Source organism: Haliotis rubra, unplaced genomic scaffold, assembly GCF_003918875.1.
Source record: "Haliotis rubra isolate DU_JTF1 unplaced genomic scaffold, ASM391887v1 Scf116, whole genome shotgun sequence".
Lineage (NCBI taxonomy): Eukaryota > Metazoa > Mollusca > Gastropoda > Lepetellida > Haliotidae > Haliotis > Haliotis rubra.
This window is the reverse complement of record NW_025765070.1, coordinates 393,817-408,427: the sequence shown is the minus strand read 5'-3', so window position 1 is coordinate 408,427 and position 14,611 is coordinate 393,817. Positions and strand designations below refer to the sequence as shown.

General features: G+C 44.6%; 1 protein-coding gene across 2 annotated transcripts in view; it reads right to left on the bottom strand.

Annotated features, from left to right (window-relative positions):
• The window catches only part of LOC124256098 (probable methyltransferase TARBP1), a 163,452-nt gene that overhangs the window by 124,498 nt on the left and 24,343 nt on the right, over positions 1-14,611 (bottom strand). For both annotated transcript variants that reach the window (XM_046690049.1, XM_046690041.1), the window contains exons 6-10: positions 13,837-13,972; positions 13,623-13,719; positions 11,880-12,081; positions 10,591-10,824; positions 10,343-10,452 (exon numbers count right to left, since the gene is read on the bottom strand). In XM_046690049.1, the coding sequence (XP_046546005.1) occupies positions 10,343-10,452; positions 10,591-10,824; positions 11,880-12,081; positions 13,623-13,719; positions 13,837-13,972 (779 nt within the window). The remainder of the gene's footprint in view (positions 1-10,342; positions 10,453-10,590; positions 10,825-11,879; positions 12,082-13,622; positions 13,720-13,836; positions 13,973-14,611) is intronic.

Sequence of the window (14,611 nt, the reverse complement as noted above, 5' to 3'; positions counted from 1 at the left end):
GCCTGTCTTCATAGTGATAACTGAGCTGAGAGCCGCTAGGTATGTAGATAATGTTGCACCTTTTAATTTCCTCATTTGTCTGAGATAATAATAATAATAATTGGCTTGTATAGCGCCTAGTTTCCATCATAGATGCTCAACGGCGCTGCATACAGATGACAAAGATATTCCGCCACTTGAGGATGTGTTGCTTTCACTGCAGTGAAACCTTTCCTGGATGCATATTTCTCAAAGCTTTGCCATTTGTCGTCATACAAGTTAGGAGTAGATCTGCATAAAGCTAGTGTAACTGCTTTCGCTGCTCTGGCGGAGTATCCTCTTTTTCACAAGCAATTAATTGATACATTCCATAAGTGTAGGTGGAACAATCTGGGATACTTGTGAACTTGCTTGGTGTGAGGATGAATTAGTAGGTTTGACCAAACTGGAAGTTGTATTGTTGGTTTTCCGATTTCTTGTAAAAGAACGGGAAGCCACGTTCTTGCTGGCCAGCAAGGGGCGACCAAAATCAGTTGTAGATTGTTTGTCTGCCTGATTTTCTGTAATACCTGTGGTATTAACGCTGGCCATCCATGACTTGATTTCCGAGTCGGAAAATATAATTCCGCCGTCATCTTCCTGCTCTGAGGATGGATGTCTTCTATTGTCGTCTGAACGAGGAGATCTGTAAGGTGATCTGTAAGAGGATCTGTGTGGTGACCTGCGTGGTGACCTTCGTGGCGAACCATACGTTTGTGAATGTGTTCGTGACATCCTACGTGGGGACCTGCGTGGAGATAGAGATGACCGTGCGTGCCTTCGCGCGAACCTGCGTGTTGGTGAACGGCTTTGTCGAGGGTTGGAGTCTTGTGACGAATCTCTATGCCTTCGTACGGATGTTGATTCTCTTCTCCTTGGTAACGAACCGTTGCTTGCAGGTTCGTGACGAACGTCCGTATCTGACGTCGACGATGGTCTGCGTGGGTTCGGCGAACGTCTGGTCCTTCCGTCGAACGTAGTTGGTGCGGAGTCCACGTTGGTATGGCTGCCAGGTATTCGTGCGATCGATGTAGTCGAGCTGGAATCTTCCTGTATGCTCTGCAGGATGTTGGTTCCCAAAGGACGTGGTGTGCTGCTCAGTTGACCTTCACTCGGGTTCGTCGCAGACGTCGGGTTTGTTGCAGACGTCGTCTTCGTCGCAGCTCTCTTGCGTGCAAACCGTTGATCCATCAGATCCAACATCTGCTGGGTAAATTGCTGCATAAAGGCACCCGGGTTGAAGGTCTGCATTGTCTGTTTTACTGATGACGCATCTGAGATGGATGAGGCTTCTTCCGAAGGGCGTAGAACCTTCGTGTCGAACGTCTCGTTGATAGGGTGTCCTGCGTGGTCACTGTAGAAGACGTCTTCGTCTTCTTCTTAGATGTGATCTCAGGGATGAGGATGGGCGGCTCATCGTAGACATCTATTTCTCCCAGAGGGACGATCTCAGCTGAAAAGGACCTCGTCTTCTGAGTTGCCCGTGTGGAGACTTCGCCGAAGTCTTAGCTGTAGCTGCCTTCTTCCTCTGGGAAGACGATGCCCTAGTCTTCTTAGACTGCGAAGAGGGTGTCTCAGATGTAGATGACCTCTTCCTCGAGCCAGCGTTGTCTAAAGGCGCAACCTCCTCCGTGAAGCGACCCGGTAGACCACTGGAATGGTGTATCTCGCGCGAGACACCAAATGCGGACCTCTGCAAGCTTAGCCGGTTTAGACATGTCGTGTAATTCTCGTCTGGACCTGTCCTTTGCACGTCTAGACAGATAATATGAATATTTGTAAAATGCAATATCAGACAGGTGAAAACACAACTGACGAGTGTCAGATAAACATACAGGCTTGCAATTAGGACATAGGTTATGCGGATCAACAGCAGACAAACGATACCTACAATCAGAACAAGATTTCATCAATTGTAAACAATGTGAATAATCACGTAAAAACGTGACAAAAACGGAGAAATTTGAGAATTAATTCCGTACAATATTATATTTAAATGTTAGCTAAAGCCTTATACAGCTAATTTAGATGAAAAGCCTAAATAATAAAAGGATATAAAGCCGTATAGGGGACCAGGTGCTCTCACAACCGCCCACTCAGGTGAATCAGGAGAGAGTGAAGAGCATGGCAGACAGGTGGCGCTGTTCCCGCCAAAACCTGGCAAGGGAGGTGACTCCTGGTAAGTGATTTTACGTCCGTTTTTTTTAAGGGAGCTTCAAAAGGTGATTTAAGTGTTCCACTAGCATTCGGAAGGAAAGGGAGACAAGCAATAAGCATGAGTCAGGATAAGGAAAAATTTACATCATCAGACAATAAAGGTATAGTTTTTTAATGACGTAAGAATTGAATGACGTTATCCCGTCACTGCGCCATTCTAGTGTGCCCCCTCGTGATCGAACCATTTTACATTACGTCACAATGTAAGAGACGTCACGATGCATGTCAGTTGTCATCGCCTCGTACGGCCTCCTACAGTAAACTACTCCGTTGCATCCCGTTTCTTGGTTTGCAGTTGCTTCACTAGCTAACATCACTGGTGGAAACATTACGTTTATGTTTTACGACCGTTAAAATGTGTCACAAGTTTTCAGCGACACGGTAACGTTCGCAATGTTTACATTCCCACAATGCAATCGTGGAATGTTGCTTGACTACTCAGGTTCATCTGGATGTACTGATCTAAACTTACGTTGGTAGTAGAAATGCGACGTTCATACTGCCCCATATGGTTTACGTTAATGACAGATGTAATTAAAATAATAATTCAGAGAAGATATTTAATCCGAACGTAAACCGTCATCAAACGGTTATCATTTGCTTTTTTCTGGTAACGTTCGTCTTAACGTAAGGGGACAGACACATCAATAGAGCAGTGCGCCAGTTAGCCCTGTGCGAGGATTCTTAATTTAGGTCACCGACACCAGCGTTTGTTTTCTGCCTTTAATTATGAAATTTTTAGAGTAAAATTAATATTTTATACTTATCCTGACTCATGCTTATTGCTTGTCTTCTTCTTCTTGCGAACATAGTGGAACACGTTTATCTCCCAATTGAAAAAAATCACTAATTAGTACTCACCACGAGTTACCTCCCTTCCACAAGCTCGGGAACGAGGGCGCCACCTCCACCCATGTGCCTCACTCTCTCCTTTTGTTTCGAGCCCGACACTTTATTTTTCGAAGAAATCCAAAGTGTTAAGTGGGGAGGATGGGAGGGCTTACCTCATGAGTCAGGATAAGTATAAAATATTAATTTTACTCTAAAAAATTCATATTTTTCCTTATCCTGACTCATGCTTATTGCTTGTAGAATCCGACGGAAAAGGAGGTGGGAATATATATACTTTGGATTTTAATAATTAGTGATTTGAACTGTGATGATTGTAATAACCCTATGGGAACTTCATAAAGGCACTGAACTGATGAATTCCTGCTGTTTAACTTATCAGCTGCCATATAAAGGTTATTACAATTTATTGAATATGATAAAAGTATATACAACATTAATGTAAGCTGAAGCTATTAATGTGATAGTATAAACTTCTGTGAGTTTATAGTGGATTCTTTTATAAATTAACCAAAGTATTAAGCTTAAGATATGCATATATTTAAGCTATAATAGCATAGTACAGTGCTTAAGATAAAATTATAACTTAAGCTGTATAATAGTAACCAACTCTTTAGAGTTTGTTAGCAAATACATTTATGCATATGACCATATGACTGCACTTAAGGATTGATGAAACTTAAGCTGAACATATATATAGTAGCAAAACTCTTAGAAGTTGTAAGCTTATATATAGTATGATATAAAAACCATAGTACTGAGCTTAAGGTAATAAATTAAACTTAAGCAAAATATATAGATAGCATGTAGCTATTAGTACTGTTATCAGATAAGTATAAAATCTGTAAGATAGACTTATCTTCTCCGTGGAACTGTCAACTGTTGAGCGAGGACCATGGGACCGAAATGGTGGATACCTGGGACGTCCTCGGTGGTGATATCTCTCAGATAGTGGTTGGCAAACACCATATCGGATCTCCAGAAACATCCCTCCATTATGGTATTCAACGAGCAATTCCCATGTAGAGCGAAAGTTGAGGCTAGCGCTCTAATTTCGTGAGGATTAGAAGCTCTTGGAGGGTCGAGTCCTGCAGCCTTGTAGGCACGTAGTATGACAGTTCTGATCCAGACAGAGATCGTAGTACGTGAGACTTCCGTCTGCGTAGCTGTAGATATAGGGATAAATAATCTCTTGAATTTCCCTCTGCTCTGTTTGGATCGTTGGAGATATATTTTCAGTGCCATCACCGGGCATAGTGATAGATCCATCGTATCATGCGGTCCAAGTATGGATGAGAGAGCTGGGACGTGGAATAATCTGTCTGGTTGACCTGGCAGTTGGTTTTTCGCTATAAAATCCCAGCGAAGTCCCAGATGAGCGATGTTATGAATATCATCAAAGCGTGTTCTCTCGTAATCCAATGCGTGAATCTCTGACATCCTGGCGGCCGTAGCTAGTGCTAACAGGAATAAGGTTTTGTGGGTCAGTGATTCAAACGATGTAGATAGCAATGGTTCATAAGCCTCACTAGTGAGGTGTTGGAGCACTATATTTAGATCCCAGGCTGGAGCGTGAAACTTCCATTTCTGATCCTCCAATCGGAACGCTCGTAACAAAGCGAGTAACTCTGGTGTTTTCGTTAACTTGACGCCCGTTTGCATAGTTATGACAGAACTTATAGCTGCAAGATAAGTGGACAAGGTTGAGCCTTTTAGATTCTTAGTTTGCTGTAGATAACATAAGAAATCTGTCACTTGAGGATGTGTAGCATATCTGGCTGTAAATCCTTTCTTAGTAGCGTAATTGACAAAACTGTGCCATTTGTCATCGTTCAAGTTACGAGTTGAGTTACGTAGTGCAAGCGTGACTGCTTTAGCCGCTCTGGCGGAATAACCTCTCTTATTCAGACATGCCTTGATACAATCCATACGTGAAGTTGGAATGCTTCTGGTGTTTCGTGCACTTGTTTGGTGTGCAGATGTATCAATAGATTGGCGCGTTGTGGGAGCTGAAGAATTGGTTTTCCCATTACTTGAATGAGATCTGGAAATCAAGTTCTTGCTGGCCAGTAGGGCGCGACCAAAATCAGATGGAGGCTCTGCGTTTGACTGATTTTCTGTAAGACTTGTGGGATCAACGCTGGAGGCGGGAAAGCGTACGCGTTGAGTCCCTCCCACGATATGCTTAGTGCGTCCGTTGCCCATGCTAGTGGGTCTGGCACTGGCGACACGAATGTTGTCAGTTGCTTGTTGAATCGAGTGGCGAAAAGGGTCTATCAGTGGAGATCCTATTTCCATGATTATTTGATTGAATATCTCTGTGTGGAGCATCCATTCTGTCGGCGACGGTTGGTGTGGCCGAGAGAGAGCGTCTGCTAATACATTCTTTGCTCCTGGAATGTGGCAAGCTCTGACGTTTATGTTTAGATTGTCGATTAAATCGAACAGTCTGAAACATTGAGTCAGTAGGTTCTGTGACCTTGTTGAACCTTGTTTGTTCACATAAAACGCCACTGTTGAATTGTCTGTGTGAACCATCAACTGAGCGTTCTGTAGTATGTTGCTCCAGTGACTTATGGCGTTTATGACTGCTTGCATCTCTAGCAGATTTATGTGACATTTGCTCTCTTGATTGATCCATAGGACTGGCGCTGTCCTGCCAGCAAGGTGGGCTCCCCAACCTTGTAGTGACCAACGGCGTCACGTAGAGATGTGTGTTCGATTCGGCTCTACTAAGGAGGCGCCCTGCAAACATTCAATCTCTTGGTCCACCAGAGTAGATGTGGTTTGACATAATCTTGTAGACTAAATGGTAGAGGGTCCTCGAGATGAGCATTGATGAAGACTTGTAACGGACGTAATTGAAGCCTGCCTCTGACTGTCAAGTCTTGAGCTGATGTGAGTAGTCCCAATAGGCTCTGCCACTGTCGTGAGTGGTAACGGAGAGAGTAGGGCTTGAGGAATAAGTTGTTGGATCTTGATCCATCTGTCCTCGGGACTACAATACGATTCTGAGCTGTTAGAAATCGTATACCTAGAAATTGCAGATCCTGCGTTGGTTCTAGGTCCGACTTGAGTAGATTTACTAACCATCCTAATTGTGTTAGTAGCTTGATTATAAAGTTCAGCTGTAGTCTGAGACGCTGTGGATCTGGATCCACTTGTATACCGTCATCTAGGTAAAAAGCGCTGCGAAGACCTTGACGATGTAGGTATGAGACCATAGGCTTGGTCACTCTTGTGAATACCCAAGGGGCCGATGTGATTCCGAAGGGAAGAACCTTCCATTGGTAATGTTTCCCGTCTAGGATAAATCTTAGATATTTCCTTGAGTTGGGATGAATCGGAATGTGTAGATATGCATCTTGCAAATCTATGCTGGCCATGTAATCTTTGGGACGAATTAAATGCCGAAGTTGCGGTTAGTGTATCATGCGAAACGTTGGTGGTTTGCATAGATATTCTCTGTTGAAGATGCTCATCTCCTGCACTTCTCCTTGGAGTTTTTCTTCGGCACTAGGAAAACTGGGGAGTAGAAACCTGGTATGATGTTTCGTTGATCCAGAACTTCTAAGGCCTGTTTGTTTAGTAGAGTAAGTACTGTTTCTCTTAACATAGGTAGTTGTGCCGGTTGAACGTTGAACCCTGTGGGGTTGACTGTTAACGGAGGCTTGGCCTTGAGTTGTATTAGATATCCTTGCTGTAGGATGTTGGATACATATAGATCTTGTAGTATTCCCCAGTTTTCCCAGTGTAGCTGAAGGCGTCCACCCACTTGAGACAGTTGTACTGGAACGGCTGGGGGTGGAAGACTCCAGTCGTTCCGAACCTGAATTTCATCGTCTAAATCCACGGGCACCTCTGGATGATCTGCCTCTAGCTGATCCTCCCCTAAATTTGTTGTATGGGCGAAACGAAAAGAATCCTTGGGATCTTTAGCTGCAGCTAATTTCTTGTCCCGTGCTTTCTGTAGCCCCGAAAACTTGACTGTTTAATGACGTTCGCTAAGGTATCCATGGATCTGATCATATGAACCTCTCTCGAGTCTTTAGATACTTCTTTGGAGACCTTGTCTATGTTGCCACCAAACAGTAAGGGCGATGACCATGGAGCCGTGTATAGAGATTCTGTAAATTGCTTATCCCAAGAGCAGGAGGCTAGTAAGCCTTGCCAACGAGCCATGGTAGTAGTTTCAGTAAGCGCTGACAGGTGCTCTGTAAGAAATTGGTGGTCTCTTTTCTGCATGAGTAGAGCTGAGTAGATCATTCTATCTTCCTCCTCTGTAGAATTCTTGAACTTGGTGATGAGAGTTTCATTAATCGTTCTAGATCTATTCAATCCAAAGAACATTCTCCTGGCGATGGTATCTAGTTGAGCGAATTTGCGATCGTCTACTTTGTAACTTCTGGACTTGGCATCGCTGATTAATTTAAAGTTGTCATCAATATCCTGGGCCTTGAAAAAAGGGGTCCATATTGTGTCCAGCAAATTTCTTGGCATTGAAGACCGGGAAATGTGTAGATTGGACTTTCGAAGATTTGGAACAGGCTGTATCCAGATTAGCTGGTACCGCTGCAATCGGGTCAATAGGAGGTAAGGTGATATTGTCTACATCATCATCCTTCATCAGGTAAGTCTGAGTTGAATTCTCGTTCTTCGATGGGGAAGCAAGTTGTAACTCATTCACCATCCAGTATCTAATCTCAGCATCTGAGAAAATTATACCTTCTTCCTCTGATGTAGGGTCACATGTCGGAGTCCTAGATCTGTAGGAAGATCTATGAGAGGACTGTGGTGAACGGACTGACGAGTGGCTAGTGTAAGGAGACCTTGGAGGAGACATCCTCGGCGAACGCTGGGGACTTCGCGAAGCTCTTCTAAATCTTCTGGGCGAGGTAGATATGGAGCCACTTAGCCTTCGCGACCTTCGCGAATGTATCGAGTCAGTGTCCGAATCGACATATGAGCGCTTGCTTCGCGAACGACCTCTGTGTTCTACAGGGTGTGGGCTCGGCAAAGCGCTCCTTCTCCACGATGTCCCTCGCAACTGGAGAGGTTCTAGCTCCTTCGCAGAGGCGGCCTGGGACTTCCTTTGCGAAGTGATCGCTACGTGATGGGTTGCCCTTCGTGGAGGCGCGTTTGTGGGCTCTGGGGCCCTACGCGAAGCCAAGGCGGGCTCTGGGGCCCTGTATGACTTATTAAGGGTTGGGCTCTGGGGCCCGTGGCTCTGGGGCCTCTGTAAACCGTAACGGTCTTCCATCAGCCTCATGATTTGGTTGACCAGGTCGTCTGGGACAGTCTGCGCTGGCGTTGAGGGTGGCCTCTCTGTGAAAGTGACGGGACCCTCAATCATAAACTCAGGCGTCAGCGTAGGCAACTCTGGTTGCGTGTTGATCTGTGCTGTAGTGACGGTAGCAGATACTGGACGTTTCTTATGACGTACATCTGGAATGATAATCGGGAATGTCATCATCATATAAACATAATTCTGAGACAGGTAGAATATCGGAGGCAAAATTATTTGTAGCTTTCATAGATTTCCCTTTTGACGAAGCTGTGGACCTAGGGGTTCGAAGCGTACGCTGAGATGATGTGGATGCTTTCCTAGTCTTAGACTGTGAAGACGGAATGTCTTGAGATGCAGATCGCTTCTTGGACATAGCGGACTGCGTCCCACGCTTATCCCCCAAGGGAAACTCCGGCAGGCCACCAGCCGGTGGCGAGTCGTCAGTCAACAGTTGACAGGGTATAATAGCTTCCGATCTATTAGCCATGACTGAAGATTGTTTACGAGATTTATCTGCCTTCCGTCTCAAAACGGAACATAAATATTTATCAAAGGCAGAAATTGGTAAATTAATACATAATTTACAACGAGAAACAATAGAACATGGAGTAATGCAACTAGGGCATTTTAAATGTGGATCGGTAGCGGAATAACGTAGTTTACAACCTGTGCAGATTCTCATTAACGTAAACTGTTGAACAAACACAGCGAACCGTGAATAAAACAGCAGAAACACGACTAATAATCAATGCAAGTTGAATAAGGATACTAGTTACACCTCTATAACTGAATATAAGAGGTACTAAACTAAATATAAATAAAGGATATAGTGTGTTGGGAGACACAGGTGCTCTCACGTCCAGCCCACTGGGCGAAAGGAGAGAGTGAGGCACATGGGTGGAGGTGGCGCCCTCATTCCCGCGCTTGTGGAAGGGAGGTAACTCGTGGTGAGTACTAATTAGAGATTTTTTAATTGAAGGGAACTTCAATTGGGAGATACACGTGTTCCACTTTGTTCTCAAGAAGAAGAAGACAAGCAATAAGCATGAGTCAGGATAAGGAAAAATAATCATAATTATCCTTAGAAAGTATTAAATTTGGCATCTTAGAAAAGAAATACAGTTCGCTCTACCACCATGTATAGTGTAATAAAGCGTGCTTTAACGTTATAATAGTTCAGGGTGAAAGTGGGCTTTATTACACTATACATGGTGGTAGAGCAAACTGTATTTCTTAAATGTATCTTGAAAAAGTATTGTTTTATTGGTTATCCCCTTTAATTCCTAACACTAAACACATTCATTCCTACACTAGTTCCCCCCCTTACCGACCTAACATTATCTCATTATAGATACTTTGTTTTTCCAACCCACTATAACTACAAAGCCCTAAGTAACAAGGAAAGGTGTTGGTGTCAAGACCTCAGGTCCCTATCGATGTCGGTATGGTACCTGTTCGGATCACCGCAACAAGACAACTGACACAGAAAGCCAGGTCACTTAAATAGTCATGCAGGGAATTGACCTTGACCATGGAACAATGGGAATCGTCATGGAATGTCCTTGCCAAGGCAATCGGCAAATCACGTGCCCCAGTCACATACCTTTACACCAATATGGCCGCACAGACCCTCGCCATGTGGTCTACCAAGCCAATAGGGAGACAGAAAGTTCCACACATGAGTGACAGCACAGGGAATGCTTTTATATTTGTATAATATCCTCCCAAACGAACCACTTCCAAAGGACCCCCGCATAGGTGAAACAATGGATACAAGACTTTCAGGTACAGATAAATCCATTACGGTTAATTTCCCAAGCTGCCATGCCCCAAATTACGCTACTGTTAACATTTACGTTTTACCATTTCTACCACAAAAGAATTATTACAACTGTCATAGGACATTTTCAGCAGCAGAAAATGCACACATGTACCTCAAGACAGATCTCTACTGAAAAAGACTTAATTCACCTCCGTGAGGTCCTGTGTGGCTCTGTTTCCAATATATACCAAGAGTTCCTGCCAGCACCCAGTCACTGCCTCCTGTACAAACCGGTCAAACACACCATCACTTTCTGAAACTGCAATGAAAAATGTTATTGTATTTTTTTTATAGGTAAAGGACCAAAATGCAAAAGTGACTAGTTCTTAAAGTCCAAAAGTACACAACATAAATCCCTGATCTTCATCTCAAACATGTTCAAAAATGTCTGACTCACCACTGGTGTGTTCCGTTGCCAAGGTAGCCAGAAGGCTGACAGCACGGTCAGCTTTGACATTTGTCATATAGGGATGGGAGTTAATATTTCTGATGACATCTGTGATCTGACCTAAGATGAGGTCAAGGCCAATACCACCTTCTGGTTGGATTTGTTTGAATATGCCAGCATCAATGGCAATGACAAGCAGACGGACAATCTTCGTCAGCATCAAAGAGTTGAACATTCCTGATTCTGCAAGTAACAATTTAAACATAATGTAATGTAGCTCGCTTGAATCTTTTGGAATAGTACAATAGATCAGAAAGGTCATTTCAAGGGTAGGGAAGGAAAACCAAAAGACAATCCCATGTGAAGTTCACACTTGTTAACAATTTCTCTATAAGTAGTACACTAAAGACATTGGAGTGTCAGTCATTCCACACAAATACTGCATCATGCAGAAACACTAGACTACAGACGATCAACAATCCATGTCCATCTCATATGTTAACACACCAGCCAGCAAGTCAATACATTATAACCCTGAAATCCCTTGGGTTCCGAATGTGAACAAATCATAACACTGCAGTGATCACAAATATAATTGAAGACATTTGGTGCAATGTTTTATGAGATATCGCGTTTACATAAGTTTGAAAAGTGGTCAAAGTGTCATGGTGACCTTGAAGATAAGATCAAAGTCACACAAATCAACTGGTGTTGGCGTAATTACCTAATGTAGGCTGTCACCAAATTTGAAGACATTGGGTACAACAGTGCATGAGATATCGTGCTAACAAGAGTTTGAAAAGTGGTCAAAGTGTCATGGTGACCTTGAAAATAAGGTCAAGGTCACCAAAATGGACTGGTGTCTGCGTAATTCCCCAATGTAAGATGTCACCAAATTTGAAGACATTGGGTACAACAGTTCATGAGATATTACGTTAACAAGAATCAGGACGTATGTACGGACGTCCGAAGAATCGGGACAGACAGACGGACGTATGGATGCTGCTGAATATATAGTCCCCCGTTCCGCGCTGCGGCTGGGGACAAAAAATAAACAGGTCATGTGACCACCAAAGGTCGTAGCAGGATCAATCCCAAACAATGAGTGAGTTTAGTTTTAGATAAGCCGCACTCAGCAACATTCCAGCTATATGGAGACAATCCCAAGCAATATTGTTTCAAGTACAATCACGTGATAAACAATCAGCATGCTGATTACAACAAAATAAAGAGTTCTTATACTGTTTCAAGTACTATCATGTGATGAACAACATGCATTGGTGTGCATTCAACAGTACCTCCAGGGTCAGTCAGGAAGTCCTGGACCATGCTGTTGACCATTTGGCGGACATACGCCTTGCTCCACTGTCCCTCCGTCTCTGTCACAGCCTCCTGGAGCCATGCACTAGCCTCCACCCACTGAGTTGTTCCCCTTTGTATGCTCTCACTGCGCTCAAATACAGCAAGGATGGATGCCAAGTCCTCCACTGTTACTTGTGTCTATATGGACAAAGGAGACAGAGTTTATTGGTGTTGATCGATCTATCAAACTACTTCTAATTCCAATGTACGGCTTCAGTGATATGATTCAACCCAACAATTACCTCAGACATTAGGACATTGGGGCACCTTGTCACTGGAGAGATAGTGTTATGACCTACCTTGTCACTGGAGAGGTAGTGTTATGACCTATCTTCTCACTGGAGAGGTAGTGTTATGACCTATCTTGTCACTGGAGAGGTAGTGTTATGACCTACCTTGTCACTGGAGAAATAGTGTTATGAATGACCTTGTCACTGGAGAGGTAGTGTTATGACCTACGTTGTCACCAGAGAGATAATCTCATGACCTACCTTGTCACTCAGATGTATGATGGCCTAGAGTGATAGTGTAAGGACCTATCTGCCAGGCAGATGTACGAGGGTCTGGAGCAGGTCGAGTGACAGTGTTGGGGCCTACCTTGTCAGTCAGGTGTACGAGAGTCTGGAACAGGTCGAGTGACGGTGTTGGGACCTACCTTGTGAGTCAGGTGTACACGAGTCTGGAGCAGGTCGAGTGACGGTGTTGGGACCTACCTTGTCAGTCAGGTGTACAAGAGTCTGGAGCAGGTCGAGTTACGGTGTTGGGACCTACCTTGTCAGTCAGGTGTATGAGAGTCTGGAACAGGTCGAGTCACGGTGTTAGGACCTACCTTGCCAGTCAGGTCTACGAGGGTCTGGAGCAGGTCGAGTGACGGTGTTGGGACCTACCTTGTCAGTCAGGTGTACAAGAGTCTGGAGCAGGTCGAGTGACAATGTTGGGACCTACCTTGTGAGTCAGGTGTACGACAGTCAGGTGTACGAGAGTCTGGAGCAGGTCGAGTGACGGTGTTGGGACCTACCTTGTCAGTCAGGTGTACGAGAGTCTGGAGCAGGTCAAGTGACAGTGTTGGGACCTACCTTGTGAGTCAGGTGTACGAGAGTCTGGAGCAGGTCGAGTGACGGTGTTGGGACCTACCTTGTCAGTCAGGTGTAAGAGGGCCTGGAGCAGGTCAAGTGACGGTGTTGGGACCTACCTTGTCAGGTGTATGAGAGTCTGGAGCAGGTCGAGTGACGGTGTTAGGACCTACCTTGCCAGTCAGGTCTACGAGGGTCTGGAGCAGGTCGAGTGACGGTGTTGGGACCTACCTTGTCAGTCAGGTGTACAAGAGTCTGGAGCAGGTCGAGTGACAATGTTGGGACCTACCTTGTGAGTCAGGTGTAAGAGGGTCTGGACGACAGTCAGGTGTACGAGAGTCTGGAGCAGGTCGAGTGACGGTGTTGGGACCTACCTTATCAGTCAGGTGTACGAGAGTCTGGAGCAGGTCAAGTGACAGTGTTGGGACCTACCTTGTGAGTCAGGTGTACGAGAGTCTGGAGCAGGTCGAGTGACGGTGTTGGGACCTACCTTGTCAGTCAGGTGTAAGAGGGCCTGGAGCAGGTCAAGTGACGGTGTTGGGACCTACCTTGTCAGTCAGGTGTACAAGAGTCTGGAGCAGGTCAGGTGACGGTGTTGGGACCTACCTTGTCAGTCAGGTGTACGAGAGTCTGGAGCAGGAAGCACTGAATAGCACCCTTCTGTAGAGGCTCCATGGTTGTCATCAGTGTTGTCAACATATCCCTGGATGAACAAGAACATAATACACGCAAAAGGTCTTCATTTTTTGCTAAAATGAGAAATCTAGAAATCTTAACAGATTTTACACTAATGACAGGGCAAATAGAGTAAGTAACTTACTTGATGAGTGTTAGTATGCGTGAAGTAAGGATGGGTGTTGGTGGGATATTAGCCAGTGCCCGGCACAGGAACAGCATCGGTGTGGATCCCCAAGTACATGACATCAATGTCTCACACACAGCAGTCAGGAAGTCACCTGAGGAGGCAGAAGGAAAATGTAATGTTTTAAGTAAAATTGATATTTTATGCTTATCCTGACTCATGATCTTTTGCTTATCTCCCTTTCCTCTTCGAATGGTAGTGGAACACTTGAATCCCTTGAAGTTCCCGACGCGGACGTACAAATACACTCACCCACGAGTTACCTCCCTTTGCCCATTCCCGCGCAAACCAGTCATGTGACGTGCCTTACTTGTCACTCTCTCCTGTTTTTCTGCCCATGCACTTGGATCTGCAGTGAAATCTCAAGTGTCTTCAACGGGGAGGTTGGGAGGGCTTCTTCGTCATGAGTCAGGATAAGTATAAAATATCAATTTTACTTAAAAAATTACATATATTTCCTTATTCTGATTCATGATCTTTTGCTTATAGAATCCGTCGGAAAGGTGGTGGGTCAAGCCACTGGATTCAACAGCTGTCCTTAGATACGTCCTGTATCCCCCCCATGGGAACTGCGAACGACATTTCCGTGGTCCTATTCTTCCAACTTTCGTTGTAACTCGGGGGGACCACTTCTTGTCTTACTTCAATCTCAGACAAGTTGAATCATGTTGATTCGTGTGGTTATAGATAAACTATTCTCCTGTAACTAGATATCTTATAACAACCCATAGAT